Source organism: Clinocottus analis, unplaced genomic scaffold (assembly GCF_023055335.1).
Source record: "Clinocottus analis isolate CAN_PGR_092001 unplaced genomic scaffold, fCliAna1.0.p SCAF_15, whole genome shotgun sequence".
Taxonomy (NCBI): Eukaryota; Metazoa; Chordata; class Actinopteri; order Perciformes; family Cottidae; genus Clinocottus; species Clinocottus analis.
In genome coordinates, this window is record NW_027175876.1 from 489560 (window position 1) to 513512 (window position 23953).

Genomic DNA, 23953 nt, shown 5'->3' on the forward strand with positions numbered 1-23953 from the left:
AAGAAAAACACCTTTTATTAAGCTTTGCAATTGCACATTTTCCATGTGCAGCGTCTGAGCCCTCAGGCCTTCACATCCACCGCCCTGCATGAAGGACCGGGGAGGAAACCTTTAGCTCAGGTAACAATGTGCCAATCACGGGAAGTGGAGCAGCGATAACGTCGTCCCTCGGCTCCGGCGTTTGAAGAGGAAACAACGCGCGCCTCTTGCAAAACTGCAAAACTTCCATTCTTATTTCAACTTCTTCTGAGAGTTGACTCCTGTGAATCAATCCGTGAGACTTTATGACGGTGGAAGCTCTGATCCCTCCAGATTTAGCTTTCGCTCACATCTTAATTGATCAGTCTGGGTTGGCATTAAGGACTCGTTGTCGCAGCTCCTGTTTGTCTCATATTCATGTTCAACACTCCGTCAGTCGAGGCGCCCGATGACATCATCCTCCTCGCACTCGAAACTTGATATTTCACTTTGCTACCGATCAAAAATCTAAACTTAGAACACAAACCGCCGCAGAGCCGCTGCATATTTTATGAATAAAAACATATGAAATATGCACACAACTGTATGAAATATGTACTGCCTACACGATATCCACTGAACATGTACATGCATATATACGTATTAAGCAACATTTATCATTCAATATTTATTCTAGCACCCTTTGCACTGTGTCTGACTGTTTAAATGTCACTACTATATATATATATATATATATATATATATATATATATATGTGTGTGTGTGTGTGTGTGTGTGTGTGTGTGTGTGTGACATGAATGATGTATGTGATAAATAATCTAATGTCTCTAAATTATTACATATTTATATTCAAAATGTTTTTTTTTTGTTGTTGTCCAGATTAAAATGTTTTACGCAATAGTTAACAATCCGTAGACTGAATATAATGAATTACGTGACTGTTTGCCAGAGTTGTACTACATGATTACATAAGGGGCGGAAAAAAAAAAACACTCCTCCTGCATTTTTCTCTGAATAAAACAAGAAAGAAAATATGCTTCATAATTAAGGAGAATATTGCAGCGAGGAGGAGGGAGAGGAGGAAGAGGAAGAGGAGGAGGGGGGCACAACCCCGAGGCTACAGCTCTAAATATCTTGCTTTCCACAGTTTTGAGGAGAGATTTATATGGCATTAAGTAATTGGATTTTTTTCTGGCTGGTTTCACATTCGTTTTAGAGGAATACGAGCCTCATCTCATGCGGCTTCATCCCCATCAGCCGCCGCCGGATTGACAGAGACCCTCATGAAGCCTCCCGAGCGCAGAAATAGCTCCTTCTGGTTCTGGACCGCTGAGCATAACCGAGCCCAGTATAGGCCCAGTACAGCCCAGTAAAGAGACATCACATGATGAAAAGGTGAGGGGGAAGGGGAGAGAGACAATTCTATGGACAACGGACAATACATCCATATGTATATACATATAAATATCAAATATATACACACACGCACACAGCGATTCCCCTTGAAAGTCTGGCCGTGTGACTGCAGCATCTATATGTGCATCGTTCAATGTTTAAGCAAAATGCATCCATCTTTGTTGAAGAGCAGTTGCTTCTCCAAAAACACTACATTTTGCAGGATGTGTATATTTAGTTTTGTGCTTGTTCTCATTTCCCAGGGATGATGACGTACTGACGCTGCGTTCCAGAGAGAACTTGTACGTCAGCGTTTTAGTTGAAATGTCCAACTTCTGACCTCCGAGCTTTTCCAGGTGCACAATGTTGAACATAAACAACTAAAAAAAAACATGGCTGACCACGAGAAACTTTCTCTGGCAATTTACCTTTCAGCCGTGCATTTTTCAAGCAAGTAACTTTGGTTCAAAGGAGATAACTTTTAGAGACCGTTTACTGTAGGCAGCTACCTACTTTATGATGCTATGAATCACTTTAATTAAATCCAGCATTGCCTTTTAGTTCCCAATGTGCATTTCCATTGTTCTTTGTCTGAAACTCAGCCTAAGCGTTAAAGATAAATATAACTGTTAAGTTAAAAAATTGTGATTTCAAAACAGTTTCAGTCAGTTTTCAGAACAAATGATGTCAATGACTTTTAATTTAGATGAACATTTGTACATTATTACTATCATAAACTGATCGTATTGGCCACTTGGAAGGCAGCTGACCAAGCAGTAAACACAGTATCTGATATATTCTCATTTTAAGTTAGACAAATGCTTTTGCAAACTATTACTTATTCATACATCCAGCAGACACGCAACGATCTCTCACTAGAAGCTGGGTTTCTGGCCACATTATCGTCCGATAATCGTTTGTTCTACACACCAACTCCTTGACTTTGGCAAAAAGCTGTGCTGCTCTTCAAGACTTTTATTCAAAGAATATTGAAGCGTTTACCTGTAAATTAGAACCTCATCGTCGGAGCAGTTGTACTGGAGCTGGTACATCTTCACCTTGGGGGACGATTTGCTCACCGACCACTTGACCAGCGCCGAGACCGCCGTCACCTCGGAGGCGGTCACGATCCTGTCCGCTTGGCCCTTGGGAGCGCCTTTGCTGATCCTGGTGGTCCCGGTGATGTCGGAGAGGCGCGACTTGGGCGCCGCCGGCTGCCCGGTGCCGTTGCTGAGGTGGGGGAGCTGAACGATGGACACCTCCACGGAGGCGGTGGACTCCCCGGCCACGTTGGCGGCGATGCAGGTGAAGGTGCCGTAGTCCTTGGAGGTGGTGATGGTGATGCTCAGCGTCCCGTTTTTGTACACGGTGGTCCGGGAGGAGTTGCCGAGCAGCCGGTCCTCGGGGGAGATCCAGTGGATGGTGGGGGAAGGGTCTCCGGTGGCTTCGCACCTGAGGCCCGCCGTCTGGCCCTCCAAGACCAGCATCCGGTGGGTGTGCTGAGTGATGAGCGGTGGCTGACACAGAAACTCCTCGTCCTTCACGTTCCAAAAGTAACGCCCCTTCAGGGCCGGCGGGGAGGCGCACGTTTCCAGGTCGTCGTCCCTCTCCAGCCTCCTCAGCCACAGCATCTCGCAATTGCAGTGCAGCGGGTTCCCGCCGAGACTCAGGGACAGCTGGGGTGCATAGGGCGTGGTCAGCATCATCGAGTCCTGGGCGCGTGCAAAGATAGGGTCCGGAGGTAGCTTCTGCAAGCGATTCGAGGTCAGGTCCAGTCTCGCCAGCCTGTCCAGGTCAACGAAGGTGCCCTCTGGAATGAAGTCCAACAGGTTGTGGTCCAAACTGAGCTGGTGCAGATTAACCATCTGGCGGACGGAGTGCCAAGGCAGAGATATCAGGTTGTTGTAGGAGAGATCCACGTCCTCCAGGGCAGGCGCCAAGTCCTCGAAGGCCTTGTCGTGGATGCGTCCGAGTTGGTTGTTGTTGACGATGAGGTGCTGCAGGTTGACCATGCCTCGCAGGTCGTCGGGGCCGAGCTCCATCAGGCGGTTGTTGTCCAGGTGAAGCGAGCGCAGGGTCTCCAAGTCGGCGAAAGAGAAGGGCTGAATGTAGCTGATGGTGTTCCTGGAGAGGGTCAGGTCCACCAGGTCGGTCATATTGGCAAAGTCCTGCTGCGTAATGCGGAGGATGTAGTTGCCTCCCAGTCGGAGCTCCACCGTGCTGCGGTCGATGTCCAGAGGCACAAAGAGAAGGCCTTTGGCGGGACACAGCGTCCCGAGGGATTCCGACAGATTCTGGCAGACACAGTACTTGGGACATGCATAGGTGGTCATCACTGTGGTTCCCAGGACCAGCAGGCAGTAGATGATGTGGTCCATGGTAGAGTCATGCATGGGAACCTGCGTGAGAAACAGAAAGATGTAGACGGATGAGTTCAGAGGAGGACAATATCGTCAACTTTCGTCTGCATTATCATTTCAACAAGGCCCCTCTGAAAGACCATGGAGACAAAAAAGGGTTAAGAGATCTGAGATGGACCGGAAATATTTAAATATTGTACTATCTTATGTGTTAAAACGGGATCACTTCAAATGGCTGAGGGGCTCGTTAGAAATTGTTATCTGATGCCAACGGGAATCATTAAACGTTGATATTATCTTACAAGTTCAGTGGAGTAGAACTCAGGAGCTAAAACCTGAGGAATCCAGACGGAGGGCCTGACTTGTAACTTTACTGTATGTCTATTGCTTTGAGTTGTTTTTGCACCTGGATGGAAATTGCTTATAAAGCCTCACTGCATTTCTTGGCCAGACCCAGACTGCGTAGCATTGAAGCGCTAAGATTATCCCATGTGTCCATGTCCGCCGGTGTTAAGGTAGCCCATTTAAGCCCTAAGCCCTACATGACCAACGAGCTATCCTTACCCTGCCTAACATGAACCAATCGCCTCAACCAAGGTCTCGCCAAGAAATACAGTGATGCAGTTAAGACATAAGCAAACAATTTGGTTAACATATGAGCGAACAACAGCGAGTCGTGTCGCGTGAACAGTGCAGAGATGCAGCGACTTGGAAGGTTGCACGCCTGAATGAACTCCCTATTGAGAACAATCTCGCTAATGCGCTAGAAATAGCCATTTCCCTTGAAGAAATCACATATTCATGGGCAGCAATAAAGCGACAATAACCACACGCGTTACCACAGGATGTATTAAGCCTCTCGATGGGGATATTTAATTCAAAACGATATTTATTCTACCGTCAATGGCTGACATTTCTTGTTTGTCTTGTACAGTTTGTGGCAGAACGTCGCCCTTCAGTTATCGCCCACCCGGGGAGCCTGAAACAGCCTCTATCTATCTGGGGCGTCATGCGACCCAGATCCTCGTCCCTGGGTGGATAGATCAATCAGGTGTTGATGATTCTGCAATCACAATGCAGTGTGTGTGATGTGCGATCGGGGAACACTGTGCAACAACTCAAGTGTGGCGCATTAGAGTGCAGGCGCTCTGAGACGTGAGCTGTAACAGCGGGATGCCGGAGGAGGAAGAGCGAGGGAGGGGAGGGATGGAGGGACCGTGGAGATAAGCGGTATTTTTATGGGACAGTCATAAATTAACATATCTCAGTAGTCAGATGAATTAGGACCATTCCAGCCTAATAGACTTGATGCAGCATCCTCCCTCGTTATCCCTCTTTTACTGCAGTGACAACAACACCTGCAGTTTTATTGATGCATTTTTTCTCTCTCACATAATCTCTCTGACACACAGTGTAATAACTCAGATTTACACATCATTTCATGCAGGGGCCGTTATTCAATATTATTATGCAGGACAAAGATGCAGATATAGAGCATGAGCAAGAAGGAAAAAAAAACAGCATGCTTTCCAACTGAGATTATCCCTTTTTTCCTTGCTGGCTCACACCCACACATGAATGCACACACACTCTCTCTCTCAGATGGCTGCACACACCCACACTCAAATGTCCAAAGACCCAAGTACACGCCAACATGAACTATCTCAATGCGATCAACCTTAACGCAACACCAGGTTCTCTGAACAGCATCCCCTGCTCGGTGTGATGAGAGGAGCTAATGGTCCTGATGCTGCAGATAAAAAAAGTTCAGTGTGACAGCTGGAGATGGGACGCAATGGAGAAAAGTTCCAGTCGACGGCTGATTCACACCCAAAAAAAATAATGGCCATTTGAATTCTGTGTGTCTTTAGAGACACGAATCGACAGTGTTGGAAAAAGAAAAAAAAAGAAAAGCACAGTGCCAACACACTGATGCAAAATAAATCCTGTTAACTGAGTAAACATCTTGTTTACCATGTTATCAACTGAGCAAACTGCAGCTGTGGGAAACCAAGAGAGGCTGCTAAGAGCTCCAGAAAAACATCCCAGTTTAATATCACGCCCATATGCATGATCACGTGATCTTTGGCTGAATCTCTTTAATAACCTAACTAAGTGCTTTTGTTGCCTGAACCTAAATAATTTGTCTTTATGTTGAGAATTTATTTTGAAGAGAGTGCACGCATGCAACAAGCGGAAAACCAAACGTGTTGCTGGACTTTGAGGATATCAAACAAAAGCATCGCATGAGGACGCGATGAATTATCCTATTTATTATTATTAGACCTTTTTTTAACCAGGTGAAATCAGTTGAGAACCAATTCTCATTTGCAATGGTGACCTGGCCGAGAGGCAGCAGGGCCGTCCACCAACAGCACATATTTTTTTTTAAATTAAAAAAAAAAAAAGAAGTCCTTTTTTCATTAAAAAAAGTAATTTATAATAATTATTTATTTTTTAGAAAATATATATATTTTTTGAATTAATATTATTATTTTTTAAATGGCTAAATTAAAGTAAAAAACTAAAAACTAAATAAATATATTTATATCTACATATATATACATATATCTATATATACATATAGATATATGTATATATATATATAGATATAGCACAATCGACCAAACTCTTCGTATGCAATGAGAAATGCAAAACTTTTCTTCACCAGAGTGCTATTTCTTTGAATCAATATTAGATGAACAGAGTGAAATGTAGCATAACAAAATAAAAAGAAAGCCGGTGCAGATCGCTGCCGTACAGAACCCCAAAGCGCCTGAAACGGTTCCCATACTTCATGCGCTATCGATTGCTTATTTTGCCCCAAAACCTCAACGCCTAGAATACGACACATTGCAAACGACCTGCAGAAGTCCTTCAGAAGGCTCCCGGGGGCCCCGCGGAGCGCAAATAGAAGCGCTCCATCACGGAGGAGCTGAGGAGGAGCGTTTAGTAAATCATCCGGTCAAAGTCAAGGGCGCCGTGCCGGAGGATGGATCGGCGCGCCGAGAGGGTCAAGGGAGTCAGATCTCTCCTGACAAGCCGAGCGCGGCGAGGCCGAGCCGCCCGGGCAGCAGGTCGCCTCCCTCCTACGAGGACGGCCGGGCGATCAGCGAGGGCCTCCATGTGAACACTCATCAAAGCTCCTGACAGACGCCGGCCGGAGCTCAGGGAGGCTGCGGCCTTTTTCAACGCTCCGGTCCGGCCCCTCCCCCCTCGGAGGTGGACGGGAAACGCTTATCTCGCCACACAGGTCACGCACACTCGGAAATATGAGTCTTGGACGACTTCCAACGCCGCTGTGAGAGATTTAAGCCGCGTGTTGGAGTTCAACAACATGCGAAAGCTTTTTCGCCGGCTGCTTTGCGCGAGCCGAAACTTCGACTCAGCACAAAACTCCGGAGGGTTTGTGGAGTCTGCGCGAGGCGGCGGCGGCGGCGGCTGAGTTTGAACGGCGCAAGAGAAATATACAGAAACCGCAGTGTGTCTCCTGACAGCGCACTGCAGCAGAAAATGCAATATTCATAGCCCAAAAACAAAAAAAAAGAACAAAAGTCAAACGCAAACTTCGCAGCACTGGATCCCAGCGCACCTACGCCGGCTGGTTGAACCGTTACCAGCACATCAATATATATATATTTATGTATTAATGGGCAGTCAAACATATCAAAACCCTGTGAGAGGGGAGTTGCAAAAGAGCAGTTTCTGTCTCTCCTGCTGTAGCATCAGAACAGAGGAGCATTTTTTACATAGTAAACTTTGTATTGGCATCAAAGTCTGCACGGATAGCGCTAACAGAAGTGAAGAATCCCATTCAAAGTTGGAGGATGTCAGAAATATTTATCTACGTCATCTTTGCTCCTCAAAAAAGTTTGAGTTAGACTATTCACATGTGTTTCACATTGTTCAACAGCGAGCTTTCACTTTCTCATTTCACCTCTGAGAAGCTCTGCTGCGAGGGCCCGGGCTTTCAGGTGAGAAGCTATAAACCACAGGAAGTCAGCGAAGAATAGATTTTCAGTTACTCTCAAAAGCGTCCTATTGAGTTTTCTCGCAAACAAGTAAATCGCACGTCTTCAACGTTAAGCCTCTTTTCACCAGAGCGCCCTCGAGGCCGAGCGCATCGCCACCAAGCAAACGTATGTTTCTTTTTTTCACCCCCAACATTTTATAAACCCGGCCTCGTTCACGTCCACGTTTGTTTCGCTGCTGCAGTCGGCTCGCACACAGCGGCCGTGAGTAGGCGGCGGGGGGGGCGGGGGGGGGGGGGGGGATGTGTTTATGCAACCTCCATAAACCCGAAGAGCATCGAGCTCCGGCATCGAAAAAAGCACCGCGGACTTGTTTTGTTTATTTACAGCAAAACGTTCATCCTGAAAACCCCGACGGAGACGTCGTCCCTGCAGGCTGCCGCCGCCGCCGCCGCCGTGCGCTCAGGTGGTTTACGTGTTGCTGTTCCTCTACATCACATTCAACCCGCTAATGAGAAGCGATGATTCAGACAGTGTTTGAAAATGAGCCTCTGTGTCCTTACATTGCGAGAACGACAGCGCTGCTCATTAGCACACAGCTGGAGGTGGGAGGCTTCCCTGCTAGCCGCCTTCACTCCGACTCGCTCTCAGGTTGCTCGTTGTACGTTTCCTTGTCGGAGCATGACTTGAATTAACTCCTTGGATGAAATAAGTTAAGTCCATTTTACATCATTAAGATAAGAGCATCCTTTATTAGACCCGCAATGGGGACATTGCAGGATGACAGCAGCAGGAGATAGATAAAGATATGTATTGCTCGTCATGTGTGAACTTTCCTGCATTTGTGTGTGAATTTTTCGCTTAATTCTCAAAGTGCATTGTGTTTTCACCAGGAGTTACGAGTAGCCTATCTATTCAATTTCAATTCAATCGATTTTCTAAAGCCAAACATCCCCAAATTTGCCTCTTTGCAATCGATACACATCCTTTGGTACCTGGACCTCGCATCGGATCAGGATGCACTCGCCTTTCACATGAAGAAGAAGGGAGGAAACGTTCGCGAGAGCAACGGAGGAGGTTCCCTCTCCCCGGATGAACAGAAATAATAGATGTCACGTCTACAGAATTAACAACATTCATAATATATATGTATGTATATATATATGAGAGCATTCCCGATGAGAATAAAGATTATGCACAGGGTGGGAACTGGGAACCGAGGAACGAGGTCAGCTAGCTTTGACGAAGTGTTCCCGAACGCTTTTGACTCGCTGACGAGATCAAACGCGGGCCGACGCGACTGTAAAGATCCCCAAAGAATCCACGGAAAAGACGCACGGCGCCTGGATTGAAACCCCCCGTCCACTGAGTTGAAGGAAAGATGTGAATCATCCGCTAAGCTAATGATAGCGTTAGCCAAATGTTCGCTAATTCTGCCGCGTGCGTCACAAACATTCAAAGTAAACCTGTAGTACATTTCATAAAGCTGTTGGGTGCTTTTAAAAATAACACATTGGAACAATGAACCTTCCAGATGACATGTGTTTTCTCTTTTAGCATCTTTAGCAAGTCAGTTAGCATCCGCCCTCCCTTTACGGGAATGTACAGCTTGTTGCTACATGTAGCGCGTGGATGTGACTCGATCCTGCACGGCCAAAGTGAGATCGAGTGACGGTTGGTTTTAGAGCCGGAGACCGACGAGTTGTTCTGTACGAACCTGTCGAAGTTCAAGACTTTTCAAAGAGGTTTGCGAAACACTTTCATTGACTTTACTTTCACACGTTGTCGTGGTACTCTGCTAACCGCGAGGATTTTCCCCCCCGAGGGGGAAGGGTTCAGCTCCCATGTGACAATCAGACTTACGGCGTTGGTGGGATTTGGGTGTAAATCTGCGTGTTTCTGAAACGTTTGTCTGCAGCTGGAGGAGCAGCATCGGGATCAGGGCCGCCGATATTTAATCTAATCTGAGGAGACACGGCGGACTAGCCGCTATTAGCATTCTGCCACTGTTGGGTTTTTTTTTTTTTGTGAACAGCTCTAAGTAGCAAATCTGCCTGTATCGCCTTCAGAGGGCTGCCGCGTCTGCAAGATGTTACAATGAGTTTGCACTTTAGCGGATGAACGCAGCGCGTCGCAGCTTAATGGAGACGAGCTGCAGTTCAGGAGGCTGCAGGCCGGGTTTAGAGAGGATGTGGGAAGAGTGACGGGTCTGATGGGTTTGCTGAACCCGTCTGTGCTAAGAGGGTGAAATATGCTCTGAAGGGACCGTTCACCCCGAAATGTAAACGCCATATTTATCCATTCATATTGTTTTGGTGTGCGTATTTGGTAAAGAAGAATGCATCAACAGAAATGTCTCTTTCTATAAATCCTGACACGGTCACTCAAGATAATCCACAGACTTACTGCTCACAACAACTGTGTGTGTGTCTGTGTGTGTCTGTGTGTGTGTGTGTGTGTGTGTGTGTGTGTGTGGGGACCGTTTGAGGGCCGTGAATGAGCCGTCGGCAGCCTGCAGACCATCAGCGGGGTATTCGGCTAAAAAAAGGGCAAGTCACTGCAACCGCGAGGCCCTTGAGCAAGAGGCCGCAAATGACCACACAGGATGTGAAACTGTTTGGTGCAGAAGTATGAGACACACACACACACACACACACACACACACACACACACACACACACACACACACACACACACAAACACGCACGCAGGCACGCACGCACAAAGACACACACACACACACACACACACACACACACACACACACGCACACCCAACTGTTATTGGTATCAGAGCTGAAAACATGATTATGCACTGGTGTGTATTTTATATGTTGTATAATTATAACAAAACTACTACTATTACTACTACAACCACCACCACCACCACTACTACTACTAGTACTACTACCTCAACTATTACTACTATTACTACTACTACCACTATTACTACTACTACTACCACTACTATTACCACTACTACCAGTACTACTACCACTACTACTACAACTACTACTACCACCACCACCACTGCTACTAGTACTACTACCTCCACTATTACTACTATTACTACCACTACTACTACAACTACTACTAGTACCACTACTACTTCTAGAACTACTACCACTACTCCCACCACTACTACTACTACTACTACTACTACTACTTCTACTACTACAATACAATAACAACGTAGTGATTATTTTCAGAACAAGAAATATGGAAGTATTTAAAACACAATATTATTTTAAGAGACAAGCTGTTTTTTATGAATTGTGCACATTCAGATTTTGGTTCCTTCAACTATGAAGAATAATAATTTACTCTGAGAGCCACATGAGTTGAGAGTCTCTACGTGTTGTGAGGAACGTTGAGGATCCGCACAACCTCACAAGAGAAGTAACACACCTCAGGAACACTTTGTGTGTCCACGTTGTGGTGAATCTACTTCTTAAAATATCACAAAGTGACACACAAAGCATCCCCAGCGCGTGAGCCTGCACTGAGATGATTAATGAGACAAAATAATTGGATTTTAGAAAAGCTTTTCTTTGTTCGCACACATCATGTATGGATGCTGACGTGTTGACACACACACACACACACAGACACACACACACATGCGCTGTTTTCCACGAGCACCTCTGGAATGTGTGTCTGTCAGTTTCACTTCTCCTTCCGAACGTCTGCGAGTGTTTTTTTTTGTGTCGTCGCTCCGGTCGCGTTCATCCAAAGTGACAAGGAGGCGTTTTCTCAGGAGCCACTCGGGGGTGAAGTTCAGCTAACGAACGGAAAGAAAAACACCCGGGACGCCCAAACGTCTGAAGCCGCTCTGCTTCCTCTCTCTCTCTCTCTCTCTCTCTCTCTCTCTCTCTCTCTCTCTCTCTCTCTCTCTCTCTCTTTCAAACATTAATAATTTCAGCTGGAAGCCGAAGTGACATCCCAAAATTGCTTTTTCTATTGTCTGGCTAATTAACCTTCTTGCCTCTCAGATTCCTCCGGCGGCGTGACGGCGGCGTGACGGCGCCGGCGCCGCGGGATCGCTTCCTGAGAACAGACACCAGCGTCTGAACAAAGACCCGAGTGTCAGGGAGCAGAGCCCGGACGCTGCCGGATACAAAGCGGGGGAGCGAGGACTTTCGCGGCGGGACTTGACACTTTTTAAGGAGGGAAAACTTTGAAGCGCGTTCACTCGTTAGCGTCACTGGAGAACAGCTTCACGCTCAAAGGGACTGGAGAGAAGCGTTGACGAGCCTGCATTCAGGTTTGAGTGTAACTAACGCTTTGGTTTTCATTGTTGTCGCTGTGCACGTCAGTTTGTGCGTCACCGACGTAAATTGCTGCAATTTAAGGACACGGTGAGCTCACGTCGATCTCTCTGGAGAGTTTAAATCTCCGCTGCTGTGATGTTTGATTGAAGGAATTGAACTACAAAGGCTCGACGTCGAGGCTGCAGGTGTTTCTTGGTCAGGACCCGAAACTATGACTCTCACAAAGCGTTGTAATACTCACATACATACATGACGACTTACGCACGTACAGAAATGTTAATAATGTTTTCAAAAAGTGTGGCCAGGTAGCAACAGTAGCCATTGGACAGACACGGTGATGCACACAATCACGCACGCACAAGACAGGACACATCATCTCCTGGTGGACACAGAAACAGACGTCACTCCGGTTGTAAACGAACTTCCCGCTTATTTAAACTTATTTATAGTGAAAAACAAAGCGTGAGCAGTGAACCGTCGACCTCACGCTGTCTGTTGAAGACATTCACATTTATTATGACATAATAAATATACTATAAGTTTACATTTTGGCCATTGATTTTCCACCCAATTTTGGGTTCCTGCACCATTTTGTAACGGTGTGTAGCTCTAAATACCGCAATACCCTTTAGCCTGAGTCGGGCCGGAGCCGTGAATGTGGAAACGCTGAGGTTGTGTGTGTCCGTAAAGACAAAACGAACACACACAAAAGTATTTTTTTTCACAGCATTCTCAAACACAATCATATAATATTAATAAATGTGCAAATGTGGTCTCAAATACTGATACAACAGGACAAAAGCAGCGCTGTTGCTCATATCTGAAGATATGAAAGGTACTCGTCCTGCTCCTGTGACGCGGCGGCGGCGGCGAGCCTGTTAACCTCCCTCGCCGCCACAGATCAGCGCCTCTCATGGTCGAGCCTCACCGGGGACGCCGCCGAGAGATACCACGCTCCAGCGAGACCGGCCTCCTCAAATGCCAGGGCGGCCGAGTGAAGGCTTCCTGCAGCAGATTGCGTCGCATGTGAGCCGAAGGTCAGCCGATGGCGGCGCGAAGTAAGATGGCGACGAGTGAGACGTCTGACTTCAAGAGAAAAACATCAGCTGGGCAGCACTGCAAAAGTTTCCTTCTTTGAAGGAAAAGATCACGAGTTGGGTTGAAATGAAACCCCTTCTTCTTCTTCTTCTTCTTCTTCTTCTTCTTCTTCTTCTTCTTCTTCTTCTTCTTTTTCTTCTTCTTCTTCTTCTTCTTCTTCTTCTTCTTCTTCTTCTTCTTCTTCTCCTGTGTGCACCTTTTTCGGCATTGAAGAGCTCATTCAGGGCTCGTTCCCCCTTTCCGCTGAGGGACCGCCTCAGAGTCGAGTTCGCGGGTTCGCTCTCTCGCTTAACGGCTCATTTTATGGGCGGGCGTCTCGGTGAGGGATGGAGGAAAATCAATTGCTCACCGAGAAGCAGATCCGTCGGGTTCTACCGGTCGCAGAACGCCTTTTTATTCTTTTCCTTCTTCGTCTGTTGCCGTAAATTCTGCAAAAGTTGCACTACAACTATTGACAATATCCCGATGCCACATTTATAATTCAGCGTCTGTGTCGGTATCACTTCATACAGTCATTGTGCAAGTTTTTCTACTTTGTTGAATTTCTTTTACTGTTCTTTATTATACTTATGTTCCTTATATATTTTGCTTAACTATTACTTCTCTTCATATATGATCATATTTTTCTCATGTGATTATTTTTTTGTAATCTTTGACCCAAGAATTCACTTTGGGATGAATGAAGTTACATCTCATGGGATGCAGTCAGAGTCTGTAGTTCCTTTGAACGCCGTCCTTGAGCAAAGCACTAGACTTTCTATTGCTCATTCAACGCGTGCGACTCCGCATCCGAACATCAGCTCCATGTCAAAACTGTAAAATGTAAATTACAACTTCAACGAGGCTCAAGGACGTTCAAGGACACGGCCCGAATACGCATTACTGTACACGCCGAGGTCCCTGAGTTTGTGCAGCGTTGAAGCTCACACACACTGAAGTACACACACACACAACCTAAACTTTATCTCCACGCCGCACGTCATCTCTTCATATTCTTTACTCTCACCTGCGCCTGATTATTTATGATGTCCTCTCTGCATTGCTCGGCAGCCAAGAAAAAGGGACTCGCTTGCATCTCCAGCTCTAAGCGAAGTCATAACACGCGTGCATTATGCATCAGGCGCCCGGGCGCCGACGGTCCAATCGCGAGGCGCCGCGAAATTATCTCGCAGAGCGAGAAGCGGCGGGCTGTAGTTAACCGGCTCGCCCGCCAGCGTCACTCTGAGCTGAGCTTTCTGTGGACACACAGTCGCACAAGAACCTGCTTTTAATCAAAAGGGATGAAAAGAAAAAGAGGCAACAACATCGTCAGACATCGTCACAGTTTAACTAAAGTTCACCGTATTAAAATAGATCTGAGGGAGAAAAAGCCCTCGATGTGTTAGTTTCTGCAGAAAGAGGTTTTCCCACGATGCTCTGTCAGTGGCTTATTCATTGACTTCAACGGTGGTGTGTGATAAATGGGCGGGGCTTAAGTGTAGGGGGGCAGCTTAGCCAACGCTGCACGAGCACCCAAACGTTTGAGAACTTTTCATCCAAAAAAGGTCAATCTGATGAGTTGTGGCTTTAAAAAGCTAAAACAAATGGCCTGAAACGCAAAAATGGCTGACTTCCTGTTTGTTTGTTTCTGTCTTTGTGCTTCTCCACATGTTGCACATGTCGACTAAACACACAACCACGTCGATACCACAAACGAGGGGCTAATTTTTCGTTGAGTTACAGGTTAAAGCTGTTTGCTGCGTCAGCTCCGTTATCCTGGCTGGTGCCGTTTGCGCTGTTAGCACCGATAGCTAGCCACCATTAGCTTCCAGCCACCATTAGCTCACAGCCACCACTAGCTTCTGGCCACTGTTTGCGTCTAGCCACCGTTAGCTCCTAGCCACCGTTCCCTTCTGGCCACTGTTTGCTTCTAGCCACCGTTAGCTCCTAGCGACCGTTAGCTATTATTCACTGTTCACTTTGAGCCACCGTTAGCTACTAGCCACCGGCTAAGCCATCTCCGTGTTCTCAGCCGTCCGTATCGGTTGTAAACTATCACACGTCATACAAATATTCACTTTTTTCTCGATCTGGGTACAAAAGGCTGGACTGCAGGTATCTTAGCTAACCCAAATGAAGTAGAAGAAGTTGTATTTAATGAAGTACTCTATCGGTGTGACCTGAAGGGTACTGGTACTGGCAGTAGCATGGCGGTACTGTGCCAGTAAATGATTGTGCTAAAGGTCTCGATGTTCTTTGTGAAACACATTTGTAGTACACATTTTCAAAGGGCACGGCCGCGGCTTACACACAATCAATGTTGCTTCATTGTGAACTGCACAACCTCTTTTGTTCAGGAGAGATTTAGCAGATTAAACCCTCTATTGGACCGGACTACTTCCTGTAAGCAGCTGTGATGTAATCACAGGAGGATCCGCAAATCCCCTTCACGCTGCTGTTCGCCTCACTTCAACATCACTACTACTATTACCACTCCACCGCCGCTCCCACGCTGCCAATGCAGGAAACACAGACTCCATTACAGCGTTACAGGTCGGCGCCATTGTTCCCCCTTCGCTCAAGGAGCTGCTCGTGCCTTCACATAGCCGGTCCGGTTCTCTCCATCTCAAGAGAGCCTTTCTGGTTCTCCAACTTCCCTCTTATCTCTTCGTGTCAGACACGTCCCACGTACTCCCACACCAAAAAAAGAAGAAAAAAAACCCTGGCAGTTGATCGCGCGTGGAGTGTTCTCACTTACACTCCAGCTCAGTCGGAGAGGATCGCGTTCCTATTTTCAACGCGGGGTGGATTTCGCCGAGTGCGAATGACGACGCCCCGTTGGGGTGTTTTTTTTTGTTTTTTTTCTCACACGCGAGCGTTTCGACTGCAGACATTCGAGCCAGGAAGCAGAATGCTGAGGGCGCACGCCGGCCCGATGACGAGGACGGCCCATATGGAAGACACTGGTTGGCGAGCGACCCGGCGTTGAAGACGGGACTGTAGTCTTCATCAGCTTTGCACGTGCAGCGCCGAGGCGGGAGATTGAGAGAAGAAAAAACACGTCGTTTTTTTTTTTTAAAGCGGTAATCGTGCTGCGGAAACACGACCGTGCAAGATGGCGGACTCCGTGAAAGTCCGCCATGTTGAAAGGCTTTCTCCGAGGTTCTTTGTCTCGGGGGGGATTTGTGCACTGATTAAAACACAAACAATACGTTCTATTGCTGCCAATTAATCCCCGTAAACGTTGCACACTGCTCCTTTCACGCGGAGGTAATTAATGAGGGAATTAACGGGTTCGCTCCCTCCGTACAGTTTTACCCATGGTGGGATGTGAACCAGCAACTCTCCCTTCCTCCCTCGTCTGTTCCTCTTTACGGAAAAAACCCCGCAGCAAACCAAACAGACGATTTATCGCCTTTTTTTAAAGCAGGAAAAAAAAAGAAGTAATCACAGCCCGGTGGGGCAGATTGGGTATGGAAGATGAGGACGATGCTGATGATGATTGCAGTCTCACCCGCCGCAAAGAAATCCATTCACCCTCACGAGAACCCCCCGAAATGTGGAAAAACACTGCAATCTCCGCTCAGGAAACAAGGTTTTGATCAAAGCGCCGACGCGGGGCTTTTAGCAACATTAAGGCTGAACCTCATTAGCTCAGAAATGACAAAACTCAACAGTTGAGCAAGTAAATAAAAAGCCGGATGAGCACGAGCCTCTTCCAAAAAAACACCAGAACGTTGTTATTTCCAGCGTTCCAATTTAAGGCTTATATAACTTCATATATAAATATATATATATATATATTACAAGCTCTCCACGCAACCCCGCAGACTGCAGCGCTGAACTAAAACGAGACATGACAGGAAGTGTTGTTAACTGGTTTCCTGCAGCTCTCTGGGCGCCGTCAGGGAACCGACGGGGAGGTTTTTTTTATTTTTTCCTCTCGTCGGGATGATTCCAAGATGAATGCGATCCTCCACGGGGATCCTGCCTTTTGTGGACCGTGAACCGTGCGAGAGCGCGAGCTGACCCACTTTCCGGCGTTCAACCGTTTGTTGACTTTGCTTTTGTTAAGATGCTCCGAGGAGGGAGGGGAGGAGGGAGGAGGAGGAGGGAGAGGAGGAAGAGTTTACTCACGGCTGCTTACTGTAAAAGAAAAGGATTTCATTCCCTTATAGGGATGTATCGACGGAGCGCAGAGGTGATCTGGAAGTAATGAGAGCAATTAAAGCACAATGAAATATTAATAAGGCGGTTGGGGGAAGAGGGGGGAGGAGGGGGGGCAAAGTCCCACAAATTGCTCTTCCTCCCGAGGGGAGCGATGGCCTCTCTGAATGCAGTTTGCATCCCCGGCAGGAAGAGGAAAATTCAAAGAGGCATAAATTGTCTTGTTCCCTCGTAAACACTCTCCACTGTCACATAAGTCATTGGTGTAATGAAAAGCTGTGTGTGTGCGTGTGTGTGTGTGTGTGTGTGTGTGTGTGCGTGTGTGTGTGTGTGACCGGTGGGTGTAGTTATCTATGGAAGCGTCGACCGCGTGAGGATGAAATGCCATTGTGTTCTTCATTTCAAAAACCTCCACGCGTAGCGATGAAGACGTGTTCAGGGCCAAGTGAAGCGCTGAAGATGCGGGAAAAAAACCAACACACAACGACGGTGTTGACCGCCTCCGATCCTCCAAAGTCCTCATTTTAAATCGGCATTGAAAAGCCAGACTTCGGCTGAACTTTTGTTGGCCCCCCGCCAGAAGACGACACTCAACATTTACAGACTGCAGGAGTTCAAAAGAAGTCTCGCTCGACAGCTGAGAACACGTTGTGTCAGCTGGTTTTTCTAAAAAAACACACAACAATCTCTCCAGAAGATCGTGAAGGAGAGAGAATGCAGCTTTTACACATGAAGTAAGACTTCTATACAACCAGAGGAGTCGCCCCCTGGTGGTCAGGAGAGAGAATGCAGCTTTAACACATGAAGCAGAGACTTCTATACAACCAGAGGAGTCGCCCCCTAGTGGTCAGGAGAGAGAATGCAGCTTTAACACATGAAGCAGAGACTTCTATACAACCAGAAAAATGTGCATTGAGGCCCATCTGTGCAGCAACATCACGGAGTCGGAGCCGCTCCGTCTATAAATTGCGATCCCGGCCTGCAGAACATTAAATGAAGCCATTTCGGCGTTTGTTGAATCATGAAAACATGACACACACACACACACACACACACACACAAAGACGCAGTGATGTGTAGACAACTGGGGGACGAGGTTATTATCGGTGAGTTTTTATTAAGCGGCCCGTCTCAAACACACTGAGACCGACTCCCCCCGTCCGAGCTCGACCTTTTGACCCTTTTTTAAATGTTTTTATGATGAAGCACAGCGATGCGAAAGAACCGCAGTCCGATGGAGGTTTGAAATGACCTTTTGAATGACTCAACTCGCGTGAAACCGCTAATCCCTCCCAACCTTCTTAAGGGGAACGTCGATCACGCACCCAGGTGCCTCCGGGGGTTAAGCGCTGCTGAGTTTATCACCTTTGACCTCTCCGAACATCCTCTCCACCCGCGTTAAACATGAAAGGACGCATCTGAGGGCTAACGCAAGACTTAGCCGCCACAAAATGCTGCTTTCAGTGCAGCACAGACGTGGCGGGAGGAAGAAGACGGCGGCGAAAACGAGCGCTCTCTGCTGCGGCGGCGGCGGCGGCTGCCGGAGGCTTCACTGCGTCCCGGCTGTGCAGATCCATCCATTTGTTCCGCGGGCGACAGATTTCTGACGCCGTCAAGCTGCGACAGCCTGCATGCGAACCCCCAGATCCCTGTTTGTTTTCTGCAGGTGTCTCCGTGACACCGACACCCTCCTCCTCCTCCTCCTCCTCTTCCTCCCACTTCCCCTTCCTCTCCCTGGCACACCGGTGACTCATAGTGCGACGCCGGAGGGCCAAATGCTGGAAAAAACACCGTCTCCCTTTGCAATTATCAACAATTATCTTCAGCTGGTGAGCGTGCCGGTGGAGACAGCTGCCGCTGGGATGCGCCGGGTCTCCGGCTGGTTTGGAAGATGGATCGGAAAAAAGTCAAAATCGGGAGGGTTTAGTTCAGCGGGAGGACTGCGGGACAGTGTGACCCAACACAGTCAACACGCAGGCCGCAGGACGAAAACACAACGGGGACGCACACAATTTGAGGAAGCGGATCACACAGCAACACTCTGGACGTCCCGTTGCCTGTTTGAAAGGTTGCCGTTGACTCACGGTGGTTGCTGCTGCTGCTGCATGTCTCCTGTCCAAACCAACCAATCAGCTTTCCACTGATGAAACACAGGCCAGGTTTGGCGTACATGACACACATCATCTCTGAGCTTTGTAATCCAGCCTGGATGTGCAGGGAGTATTTTATATTGGAGACGATGGAGGATCAATCCAACATGAACGTCTTCTGTGAAGATGTGTCCATGTATTCGTGTTCAAAGCAGCCATTTGCGAACAAGTCCAGATGTTTGGGGTTTTCGTCCACATGTATCTACCGGTGTATTCATATGTTCCTCCGCTTCTGTGAACCTAAGACCGTCAAGCAACTAAAACAGTTTGTCCACATGAGTAAAGGCATGTTTCCACACGAGATATGAAGACTGATATCATTATGGACGTTATTATATAGAGAGCTGAGGTTGTTCAGCAATTTTAGATGTAAAACACGGGTATGTTGCTCATACGCGAGCTCCTTTAAAAGGGTGAATTTAAGAAATTATGTAAAATCGAGAAAATTAAAGGCCTTTATGAAATTGCAGGAGCATAATCCTACATGTTCCCGGGAGGCTTGTAATCTGAAAACCGCTTCAGGAAGTGTCAGTTACCTAGTTTTCACCCGTCCCCAAAAAAAGGGTTTAATATTAATAAAGCGGAAGTCTCTGACTCACAGTTCAACGCTGTGTTCTTTAACCCCTTGAAAACTGTGTTTGAGTCGTCGTAGGAACCCCAAATTAATTCCAATACTTGTGTTTATTGTATGTATTTGTTCAGCAAAGTCTTGGGAACAAAATGTATATCTGCAAAAAAAACACTTTGAAAAGATCTTTTGATTATAACTATGAACATCCAGCATGATGTGAGCCAGATTCCCCCCAAAAATGCCTCCTGGAGCGGTCTCCCAGTTTTTTAAACTGCATGGTTCAGGGCCTTAACAACATCCCACATACTGATAAGACACCTTTTTGGAAAGATTAGGACCTAAATAATTGCAATCTGCAACACAAATCACAATCCATCAAAGCATCGGCGTGTTATGAAGGAGTTTCAGTCAGTCAAACGGTGTCATTCAGTTCAAAAATGGTTATGTATTTGTGTGTAATACCACGTTACCGCCAACCAGACGCCTTCCTCCCTTTCCACCCCCCCCCTCTCCCAGTCCTCCCAGCATCAGCTCCTCGGACGCAGCCGGCGTCATCGCCACACAGACTGCAGCCGGCATCAACGTCTCCGGCGCCGTCGCGATTGCGAAGACAAATTCCTGTTCGTCGGTCACACTTTTCAGTCTCATCGCGGGACATTTCGCTGACGTCTTTATCTGGCGCGACTCTCTCTCTCTCTCTCTCTCTCTCTCTCCCTCTCTCTCTCTCTCTCTCTCTCTCTCTCTCTCTGTCTCTCTCTCTCTGTCTCGCAATCACGGAGAGAAAGAAGCTTAAGCTCTTAGTTCTACCGCATTACAGACGGCCGGCAGTGGGGCTCGGCGGCGGCGGCGGCGGCGCCGTCGAGCCCCCTTTGGAATTATTTCGTGTGATGAAATGACAGACGTGACCTGAGAAGCTGCAAAACAAAAATGAAAGAGCTCCTGATTGTGTTTACGTTCCACCGTCGTGTTTATCGTCTGCAGACGAGTTGAGTTTTGCATGGTCGACTTTGATGGGATTTTTTATTTTATTTTGGTTTACCGCAACTTCCTAATGATTTATAACTTCCCTCAAATCCTTTAGCTTTAAAGGATAATGTGTGAAAAACCTGCCGGAACAAGATCAAAGACCCCGTTTGCCCCTTCGGGACGGACACCGTGTCGACAGATGAGACTCTTTAAATGCTTCATGTCGTCTGTGACCTCGACACAAACAAGTCACCGTCACCGCCTGCGAACGAGTCCCTCTTTGAAATATCTGAAAAAGCATTGAGGAATCTCAGCAGGACATCCAGAGCCACGGGCACGACCGCACCAGTACACCGCACCAGTACACCGCACCAGTACGGTGGCCCTCAGGACAGGAGGCACCAGTTTAAGAGGCCTCCAGCACCACAGGAACCAGTAGAGAGGCCTCCAACACAAAATAAACCAGTACAGTGGCCTCCAGCACCACAGGAACCAGTACATTGGACTCCAGCACCACAGGAACCAGTACACAGGCATCCAGCACCACAGGAACCAGTACAGAGGCATCCAGCACCACAGGAACCAGTACAGAGGCATCCAGCACCACAGGAACCAGTACAGAGGCCTCCAACACAAAATAGACCAGTACAGTGGCCTCCAGCACCACAGGAACCAGTAGATTGGCCGTCAGCACAACAGGAACCAGTGCACAACTTCTGAAGAGGAACTTGAGACAGTGCCGACAGGAAGTATGTTCCTATCACCTCTTCCTCCTCCTCTTCCTCCTCCTCAGTCATCCAGTCAGACATTTCCAGTGGGAATGTCCTTTTCTCCACCATTAAAGCAACATGTTCTTCCTCCCCTGCCCACAGAAGCCAGCATATGAGCGGCAGCCTGTATGAAACATACATGCGTCTGAGCGAGAGAGAGAGAGAGAGAGAGAGAGAGAGAGAGAGAGAGAGAGAGAGAGAGAGAGAGAGAGAGAGAGAGAGAGAGAGACGGCGATGAAGACGGCGTGGGAGGCGGGTGGGTCCGTGCTTTGTTCTGCCTGAACGCTCCTCCAGCGCAGCGAGCGTTTATCCTGCTGCCCTCCCACTCGTCCTCTGTCTCCGCTTGGACACGCCGCCTGCATCTCGATGGAGGGATTAAACCCCCCCCCTCCTCATCCACCCTCACTCACTCACTCACTCACTCACTCACTCACTCACAGGACAGACCAAAAACCTCCTCAAGTCGTGCATTTCTGTGCGAGCAGCTTCAGCTCTGGTTTGATATTTAAAACAATCCGTCAGGTGTGATGCACTCACCTGGAGCTTTCAGCTGCATTGCTTTGTCTGCAGGTGAAAGGGAAGCGTTTCCATTTAAATGTGGGAGACGTTTCATAATTGCCTCACTCGCCGCCCCTATTCTCGTTTCGACAACGAGGCTTTAAAGACGCAGGCGACGTCGAAGCCGTTACCTTCAACCTCGCGGCTCCGACAGCGCGATCAAGTGAGAGATGTTTCTTGTTTTTTTGCAGCTCCGCGGCGCCGACCGCCGGCATCAAAAGCCGAGTGACGGCTCACAGAGGAACAACGGCTGCTTACACAGCGGCTGCCGGATGAAAGGCCCAGTGTCACGCTGCGAGTGAACTACTCACACGTTCACACGGGGAGACGCAGCGCTTCCACCGCCGCGTTCTGTGTTATTGATTAGGTCGATAAAGACGGTGGGAGCTGCACATTTTCATATTCATTCAATGAAATTGAATTTCCACTCAAGGGTTTGTAGTCAAAACCAACCCAGACTCAGTGATTGTTAGATAAAATTGTGAATCACAGCTTGTTTTAAGAAAGAAAGGCCCCAAACTGCTGGATTGGGATGTATTGAACACTATAGGTAATATATTTATGTTACACGAGACATTTAAATGTCACAAATGTGCCAAATTTTGGAGTCCTCGCATGAATGTTGTCTGCACTAAACCCTCTGTAACTTTGTTCTGCTTCACTTCATCAAAGTCAACCTTTGCAGAGAGAATGTTCACATGTTGAATGTTCACATGTTGAATGTTCACGTGTTGTGTTCTGGTTTGTTAGAGTTGGACTTTACAGCTGCATCATTTCAAAGAAATAATCATCCTTTCATGTCTTCCTGTGTGTCATCTTCATTTCCTCTTAAGCAGCAACATGCAGACTGATATTTACACATCTGAACAGCATCTCACATGTGTACTTTCTATTATAACACCAACATTATCCAAACAGCCCCAGTGGTTGCAGAGATACACACTTTTTAGTTTGGGGATGACATTTTCCAGCAGAGGCCTAAAAATAGGTTGGTTTTAAAATTAATTAAGTCGCGAATGCCAAATTTTAATCCCGGCCAAGTGTTCAAACATGTGAAAGTAAAAGTTGGGTCCGGCCCCAGAGACTCAGAGGACTTAGAGGAGTGAGACTGCACGTTTGTTCATCCTGATAAGGCTCCCTGTTGTTGTTGTAGTTTAGCAGGGACACCTGCAGTAATGATGTCTGCTCTGGACGCTAATGATAAAGCTGATTAAAGCGTCTCTGATTTATGTATCGCCCACCATCGGAAAATGGGAACGAAATGCGATACGGGAGCGTCGCCCCGGGTGAAAACCACCACAACCGATCCACGTGGATGATTAGAGGAGGGGAGAGTGTGTGTGTGTGTGTGTGTGTGAGTGTGTGTGATAACAGATACACCTGAAGATATATATGGTGGACGAGCCGCCATTTGGCTTTTCTGAAATGCGGAAAGCTTTTCATCTGACAGGAACATGAAACATGCCGATTCCCAAAATAAAAACTCTCGTCTGCTCGGGCGCACGAGGAGCCTGAAGGGCAGCCGGGATTGAAGTAGTTTTTCTGCTCCTTCAAAACTTTTGACAGGTTCCTTCTTCTGTGAAAGTGTTTTTAAATGTATCGCCCTTCTGCAGGTTCGTGACCTTTTTTTTTTGTCATATTTTTTTTTGCCGTTCCTTTTTTTGGTCAGTTTTTTTTGTCCGATTTTTTTGTCCAATTTTTTTTTGTCAGTTTTTTTTT

At 47.3% G+C, this 23953-nt stretch overlaps 1 protein-coding gene across 5 annotated transcripts in view; it reads right to left on the reverse strand.

Annotated features, from left to right (window-relative positions):
* The window catches only part of lrfn2b (leucine rich repeat and fibronectin type III domain containing 2b), a 99417-nt gene that overhangs the window by 7133 nt on the left and 68331 nt on the right, over positions 1-23953 (reverse strand). For all 5 annotated transcript variants that reach the window (XM_068577236.1, XM_068577238.1, XM_068577239.1 and 2 more), the window contains one exon: positions 2377-3773. In XM_068577236.1, the coding sequence (XP_068433337.1) occupies positions 2377-3767 (1391 nt within the window). In that variant the 5' untranslated portion in view covers positions 3768-3773. The remainder of the gene's footprint in view (positions 1-2376; positions 3774-23953) is intronic.